Raw genomic sequence first — 8,595 nt, 5'->3', positions numbered from 1 at the left:
ACTGAACAGTTGGCTGAGGGGGAGAGAAAAGTTCTTGACCGTGCAACCTGCTTCATTGACAATTCGTTCAAACGCGCATGCGTTCTGAAAACTAACCACCAGTAAATCTCGTTTGAGTGATATAAATTACATGACATGAAGGGGGGGGGGGGGGGGGGGCAGGAGGGGAGAGACAATGGGAGGGAACGAAAGAAAGAAAGAAAGAGAAAGACATAAAAGAAGTAAGAAAGAAAAGGAGAAAGAATGAAGACAAGCATACATAAAAATAGAAACAAACACAGGTGCAAAGAAACATCTGACGATAGTCCGGCAACATAATTCAAATACAAATCACGTGAAAATAACGTGTGACAACTACCTTCTATAAATACAAACAGAGAAACCAGATTATTTGCAACTCGGAAACAGCTATCAAAATATTGACATTGCAGATACGTGCACTACAGAACAATATCAATCACTTGAACAGACTTCACATAAAACCAGGCAGATCTTCATAAACCAGGTATGTATACAAGAAATTAGAAGAAAAAAAAAGAGGAGAGATTTATTTTTGATTCTGCAAGGGGCATATGGTATACTTCCACTGGTTTCACCACCAGACAGAGTGCAAAATTCCCTTATGCTATAAACACAGAAAAGATGTCTGAGAACAGGTGTGGATTCCCCTGTGATGTCAAGAAACTATGGCCCATCATACCACCGAAAAGTAAGAGCAGTAGGTTCGTGGACAATGGACCCAAGACCTGGTCGCAGTTCAGTGACATGAGTGCTGTACCTGGCTGGTGTTGAAATGCCACAGTGGCGATGAAAGGCAAATTCTGAACGCTGTTTCAGGCACATATGTAACCATGAACAGCCCGAAAAATGCATAAGAAAAGTCAAAGTTTTCGGCCATAAATTGACAGTTATTCAGTCGTTTATAAAAGACAGCTATTTCATTGGAAGAAAATGGAAGTGCACATGCAAAAAAAACCGCTGTTTGCCGAACACTGCCATCACTTCACCAGCCCCCATGACGAATACTGTGCAAGTTTCCTTGTGGTCCTTTATTCTTTGTGAACCCTGTATTTGGTGAAAAGATGATAAATCAAAGACAGAAGAAAGAAAGAAAGAACAGAAACAAAATCAAACGAAGAATCAAACTTTCAAAATAGGGGGAGAAAAAATATGATCGTCTTCGTAAAATCTTTTTCATAGAAAAGCAAAATCGTGTGTCAGAAAGACGTCATGCTCAAATCTTTCAGGAAAAACTGAATTTTACTGATGAACACACTGAATACAAAAAAGAAGAATATGTGCAATATGTTGGCTTTATGAATAAACGGCGCTTATGAAAGACACAGGTTAAAGTCTATCTTGACATCGCTGTATATAAGAAAAAGAGTTGTTCAAGATGCGATACGTTGTCTTTGGAATGGCTGAACTGGCGATTCCAAGTGCGTGTTCATGAGCTGCTTTGTGCATATATGGAAATGAATCTAAATATTGACTTAGATGATTACAAAGTTAAAACAGGTGACTGTTGGACCTCCTGGTAATATGATTAAAAAAAACAGAGAGAGGCGTGAAGGTTGGCTTAAGGGTTCCTCAAGATAGGTCACAAGTTTGTACGTAACCCGAAGGCACTTTAGCCAATTACTATACTTCTCTTATTAACTATATTATTACATTTGAGTATTCGGCACTTTCGCCAATTGTCATACCTCTCTTGTTAACTAGATCATTACATTTGAGTATGCGTTAAGCTGAGGTGTGTGAGTGTGATGTTTTTCGCACAAACCAAGCATTTTTTTTTTATAAACCACGTCTCGCGCAGAACTGAATAGATTATGAAAAATGAAACCGAGAAATGTCATTTTGCAGTAGTTTGCCTTTTGACAGGACATGTTAGCGCGTTTGTCATGTCTTTCTGTTTGTCTGATTTCTTGTTTGAAGTCATACGTGGCATGGACCCAGCAGTGGATTTGGAAACAAGAACCCAAGACATAGAAATGAACACACTAAATATCATATACGCTGATCATGTCAGCCATGAACAAGTGCGTCAAACCAACGAACAACACATTGGACCATTGTTTGAAGATCTGCTGACATCAGCTGAGAAAAGAAAACTGCGTTGGTGTGTCTGTGTAACAAGCTCCAACTGCCTTGATACACTAATCCTCCAAGGAATCGTTGAGGATGAAGGTAGACAGAAGAGAAAACAGAAAAACAAACGATGGACTGACAACAGTGCAGAATGGACAGAAACCATCAGCAGAAACATCGCCGACAGTCCTGCCGCAATTTGGACTGGTGGCTATATGAGCGATCTTTGCGATGCTAAATTTACTTAGCGTTAAGAATGCTACCAGTGAAGCATCAACGGGAGAGGAGGTGGAGAAGTGGTTTCTGACCATTCGTTCTGTCGGCAAGATAGACAGATAGATAGACAATGACAATGACAATGACAAATGCTTTATTGAGAATGACAAATGCTTTACTGAGGCTAAACTGGATAAGCTGAAAACTTCTTTACACCATGCCCTCACACACACATACACACGTGCGCGCGCACACACAAAAGAGGAAGAAAACAAAATTGGTACAGACACGGTAGACCGTAATAAAAAATTAAAAAAAAGAGAAAAATCAGTGATAGAAAAAAAGAAAAAAAGTAATATATATAAAACGCAAAACATCAAAAATAACATGGAATATTACTCAGTCACACACACGTGCGCGCGCGCAAACACACACACACACACACACAAACACAAACACACACGCGCGCGCGCGCACAGCTTACGTACGCATACATACACGCGCTAATATTTACTAATACTTCTCAGCTCTGTTACCTGTTTACACACAGAGAGAGATAGCCAGAGAGAAAGAGAGAGATAGATAGATAGATAGATAGATAGATAGATAGATAACGTGGTCATCGCCATTGCCGACAAAAGAACCATATGCATAGTCATCACTGTAGGTACAAATATAAATACAGCCTGTGCACTGAAATACGTACATGTGTGTCCAGATGCTCCAAGAGAACTCACCTGTGCTGTGCTGGCTGGGGTTAGCTGCTTTTCCCTCCCCCTTTTCACTTAAGTTGATGTCCTGGGCTGTGCCCGTGCATTCACCAGCTTTCAACTTGCGCACGTGTATAAATGACTTTGGCAACAGCTCGTGCTCGTGCTTGGCTGCGGCTGCGCTCGAGGCAATGACAGGATATATCCGTTTCCATTTACCACCCACCCCACCACAACCATCCCTACATACCCCCACCCCCCCGCCTCCACACACACACACACACACACACACACACACACACACACACTTCCCTAATCTTCGCCCCAACACCCCCGCACCCTCAACCTCACACCCTTAGAATCTTTGGCCTTCCCCACCCGCCAGGCACCCCTTCACACCTCGGTTAGTGTTTGAACGATCGCAGCACCGCAAGTTTGTTTGTCTTCGCCTTTGCTTATTCCAAGAGAGTTGGGGCAAAAGTAGGGTGAATATTGAAATGATTTTACTTTCGATCTTTCTTTCAATTCTTCCCTCAAACGACATACAACCTGTGAAGGACCACAGTTAAAGAAACCTGTCATACTATACTTCTTATGAACAACTGAAACACGCGCGCACGCACGCATGCAAGCACGCACTCAAGCACGCACGCACGCACACGCACATACTCCATTCATGTTATAGGTGTTCTTATTGCAATGAAGTTATATAGCATCTCTCTCTCTCTCTCTCTCTCTCTCTCTCTCTCTCTCTCTCTTTTATATATATATATATATATTATATATGTATATATATATATGGGGGGGGGGGGGGGATAATCAAGCATGTACGAGATATTATTGAGCGTATATCATATATCATTTAGGTGTATAAATGTCAAATGAATTCAATTTGTTTCATGGTGTGTATTATGTATTGCTTAGGTAAGGGTATACTACTTAAAAGAAGGTATGATATATCTATATTAGCTGAACGTATGTCATTTTACAATGCACGATGCACTGTCTATGAAGAATTTGTGACACCCTTTCATGAGGGGCAATGGCCTATGAATGAATAAATTCATGTGTGTGTGTGTGTGTGTGTATGTATATGTATACATGTATGTGTGTGTGTGTGTGTGTGTGTGTGTGTGTGTGTGTGTGTGTGTTCATATATATATATATATATATATATATATATGTGTGTGTGTGTGTGTGTGTGTGTGTGTGTGTGTGTGTGCAGATAGATAGATAGATTTTTTTTAAAATTTAAATACGTATATGTTTTGTTTGTGCTTTTTTTCTTTACTGTTAAGAAAAATGCTTCTTTAAAAAGAGTACATGTTGAAGGTTCACTGAAGGATACAGTTAGCGCAAACAGCACATTGCTACTACTATGACAATCATCATAGCTGGTACCTCTCAAAATACACCAAACGTTCCGCTTTTTGACGCGCAAAGGTCCCAGGCAATTAATTACCACGACAATGCGGTGATATTTCTGTGCTCACAAAGACATAAAATTCAGGTTTCCCCATTTTTTTTTTTTTTTTTGCATGGTGTATGCAGCTGTGGTTAATCTAAATGTGATTAACATGTTGACTTCAAACTGTCCATTAATTGGAACCAGTTGGTAAATTTTGAAAGCGCTAATGTAATCATTGATCGTGGGGTTTGTATTTGTATGGCACAGTTTATTGTTTCACAGAATTTGCCTTATTTAAAAAAAATATAAAGAGCATTATTCCTTCTTTTATTTATTTTTTTTATGGAGACATCTTGCTTTTGCGCATATTCTTGAAACTATAGGCCTACGCGCTTTACAACAGCACTAAAACATCCACTCAAAAATCCCCACGCAAACATATGCATATGATTTTTTTTTTTTAAAACAAGAGAGGTAAGAGAGAACTTTTTTTTTTTTTTTTTTTAAAGATCATGTCATTGAATAAATCAAGAAATGCATCAGATACAAAAAGATAAAACGAAATAATGATAATAACAAAAATGTAGACAACTGAAAGACGCATACAAGCACGCATGCACATAGATATATACATGCATGCATACATACAAAACACATAAATCACGCACGCGCACACACACACACACACACACACACACACACACACACACACACACACACGTGCTCGTACGCACGCACGCACGCGCACACGCACACACGCATCCACCGACAAACGCACGCATACCCAGACACACTATTCACGCACTCAAACAATAACACACACACATACACGCACCTACAGGCGCATGCACAAACAAACACAGATCAACAATCAAATAATGTAAACTAACTACGACATTACATGATAAAACAGTTCCTGATAAGCAATTCCTGGAAGAAACATTATAAATAGCATTAAAGATTAAAACTGGAAATATGAAACAAATGTTCACACACACACACACACACACACACACACACACACTCATCAACAACAACAAACGCACACACAGATGAACAACTCAGCAAACAAACAACAACATTACATCATAAAACAGGTCGTGTTAAGAATTTTTTTACATATACGTTTGTACAGTAGAACACACACACACACACACACACACACACACACACACACACACACACACCACGCACGCACGCACGCACATGCCAACTCACCCACCCTCACACACGCAACACACAGACACAAGTGCGCGCGGGCGTGCAAACGAACAAACACACACACATTCTGCGCCGTAATTCACTGTAGACTAGTCAGTTTTTCGCGAGTCAAATGATAACCTATTTCTATTGTTTAATACGTACATAAGAAACATTATTCCGAAAAGAAAAAAAATCCTACACTAAATTGATCATTGCAAATGTATCGCAGGTAAAATACAAAATTCGAACAGATATGTAAACATCCAAAATTCAATGGTAGGGTATATGGTTTTGTTTGGTGTTGTTGTTTTTACGTCAGTTGACAATGTAAGAAGAAGAAGAAAAAGAAAAAGGAAGATCACAAAATAAAGACAGTTTTAAATGATATTGTCGTTTGATGAATCAACAAGGTCCGAGTCCAAAGAGCACTGACTACAACGGCAGAAAAACCCACCTCGCCACCGCTGGATCAGTTGCGCACTGACCGTGGCTCAGATTCACTGCCAAGTCTGTAAAGATAGGGGTGCGGGAACGGAAGAGAGGGCACAATCAGCAGGCATACACAGTTTTAATGTTCAGTTTTTCTCGTCAGTATTTTCCACTTGTCTTTAAGCATCAAACAAACTGACGATTTTGATTTAATCACAAAGGAGACGAAACGAACGAAAGTTTTGATCGATAGTCAAGATTGTATGATGAAAAGTCGAATGTTAGTTCATCAGCTTATGGAGCTGGTGGTAGACCATGCAACACAGACTCGCTTGTTCCTGGAAGTGAAAAACAGCGTATTGCCTAGCGTGACATTATCACATTTAACGGCTGTCAAGTCGACGGGTTGTCAGCTTAGTCACAGGTGTGTATATTGTATTGTATTGTTCTACTTTTTGTCACACAATCATATTTCACTGAGTGACTGAAATTTGGGCTGTTCTCTCCGGCGAGAGCGCGTCGCCACATTTGGTGCGACGCTACCCATAATATATACATGGAGTGATAGCCTGGAGGTAACGCGTCCGCCTAGGAAGCAAGAGAATCTGAGCACACTAGTTCGAATCACGGTACAGTCGCCAATATCTTCTCCCCCTCCACTAGACCTTGAGTTGTGGTCTGGACGCTAGTCATTCTGATGAGACGATAAACCGAGGTCCCGTGTGCAGCATGCACTTAGCGCACGTAAAAGAACCCACGGCAACAAAAGGTTTGTCCCTGGCAAAATTCTATAGAAAAATCCACTTCGATAGGAAAAACAAATAAAACTGCACGCAGGAAAAAATACCACAAAAAAGAAAGAAAGAAAATGGTGGCGCACTCAGAGAAGCGACGCGCTCTCTCTCTCTGGGGAGAGCAGCCCGAATTTCACACAGAGAAATCTGTTGTGACAAAAAATGATAAATACAAAATACAATACAAATAGTTAGTTGGTTTTTTGTTTGTTTTGTTTTTTTAAATCTCCATGTACATTGTTTTTTTAACCACAGATTTTCAGTGCAAGGAACAACTTTGTTGTCGTGGGTTCTTTTACGACGTGCACCACATATATGCTGCACACGGGACCTCGGTTTATCTTACCGCAAACTGATACTAACACCAAAATCACACCACTCAAGGTCTAGCTATACACCAAGCGTGTAGGACTTTGGGGGCAGGTGTGCAGAGGGGGCGGTGAGGAAGGGTAAAAATCCCGGTGCGTGCAAGACTCAGATCTGTGAACCTGCTTCCTGGTCGGGTGCAGTGCCACCCGGTCCCACCAGGTTTATAAGAGCTATTGCCAAACCCTGGACATAACTGCAGGCCCACCTCGGGGTGAGGGAGGGGGACGGGGGGGGGGGGGACGAGGAAAGGGGGTTCAGGGAGGATAATGATAATCATTCCAGTTAAGGTCTGGAATAACGAAAGCAGCACCAGCTCTATCAATTTCAACAGAGCCGTCTGTAAATATCTTTAGACGGATGATTAAGGTATTTCTCTTCCAAATGGATTCGTACATGCGATGTAAGCTAGTAAATATATGTTGTCATCTTTGGTCAGATTATTGTGATCGATATCAAATTGCGCTCTTTGAAGTTCCCATACAGGTGTAGGTGATACTACAGACCTTTTAGCAAAATGTGGTGTTACACGCCGGAATTTGTTGGTGTGTGTGTGTGTGTGTGTGTGTGTGTGTGTGTGTGTGTGTGTGTTTGATGTTTGAGTGCGTGCGTGCGTACGTGTGACTGCTATGTATGTGTGCGTACGTGTAAAGCTGTTCATGTTCTCGCGCCTGGGGAATAAGTGAATTCAGTGCAGTCATGTGAGTCTCAATCACTTGAGTGCCAGTGCATTTAGGTTGCATTTCGATGCCGCGCCTGCCGCTTCGACGTCAAAGTTATTGAGATGTTTCGCCTGGATGTCACGAATTTATGCGTCTCCAAACGCAATTTCACATCAGTACCAAACTCATTTCTTTCTTTCATTATTTTCCGTCATGATAATTTCAAGAGAAAGCGGGTTTATCAAACTTACCTCCCTTAGCTGGCCCAGATGTCTCTGACGCAACGTTGCGCAGTGACAGCTTCGTCCTGGACCAACTGCGTTGATTTCCCCTGAACAGAAAATTCAAACAGTAATTCAGTTGACTGCACAGTATTTCTTGTGAGTTCGAGACTTGGAAGTCGCAACCATGTCTGATATTGGCTCAGAGGAGGCGGAGGAGGAGCAAGGGCCCAACTTGGGTGTAAGTTTTTGTTTTGTTGTTCACTTATTTTGATTTTTTTCCTCACTCGAACGAACTGCTGTCCGCGATGGAAAACTTTGTGGCAGACTCTGTAAAGTTCTTAATGTTGCTGCTGCTGCTGTTGCTGTTGTTGGTGTTGCTTTTGTTCAACTATCATCCTAAATTTAAATATAGAGCAAATTTAAGTATAGAGTGCCCGCAACGGTAACACGATATATCTTCGTTCTGTCACTCCGGGTGGGGATGGGGAGGAG

General features: G+C 41.2%; 1 protein-coding gene across 2 annotated transcripts in view; it reads left to right on the top strand.

Annotated features, from left to right (window-relative positions):
* Positions 1–8,158: 8,158 nt before the first annotated feature.
* Positions 8,159–8,595, top strand: part of LOC143291683 (radial spoke head 1 homolog) — a 28,002-nt gene continuing 27,565 nt past the window's right edge. For both annotated transcript variants that reach the window (XM_076601694.1, XM_076601696.1), the window contains exon 1: positions 8,159–8,341. In XM_076601694.1, coding sequence (XP_076457809.1) covers positions 8,288–8,341 — 54 coding nt within the window. In that variant the 5' untranslated portion in view covers positions 8,159–8,287. The remainder of the gene's footprint in view (positions 8,342–8,595) is intronic.

Source organism: Babylonia areolata, chromosome 17 (assembly GCF_041734735.1).
Source record: "Babylonia areolata isolate BAREFJ2019XMU chromosome 17, ASM4173473v1, whole genome shotgun sequence".
NCBI classification, from domain to species: Eukaryota; Metazoa; Mollusca; class Gastropoda; order Neogastropoda; family Buccinidae; genus Babylonia; species Babylonia areolata.
This window is presented reverse-complemented; position numbering and strand designations above follow the sequence as displayed.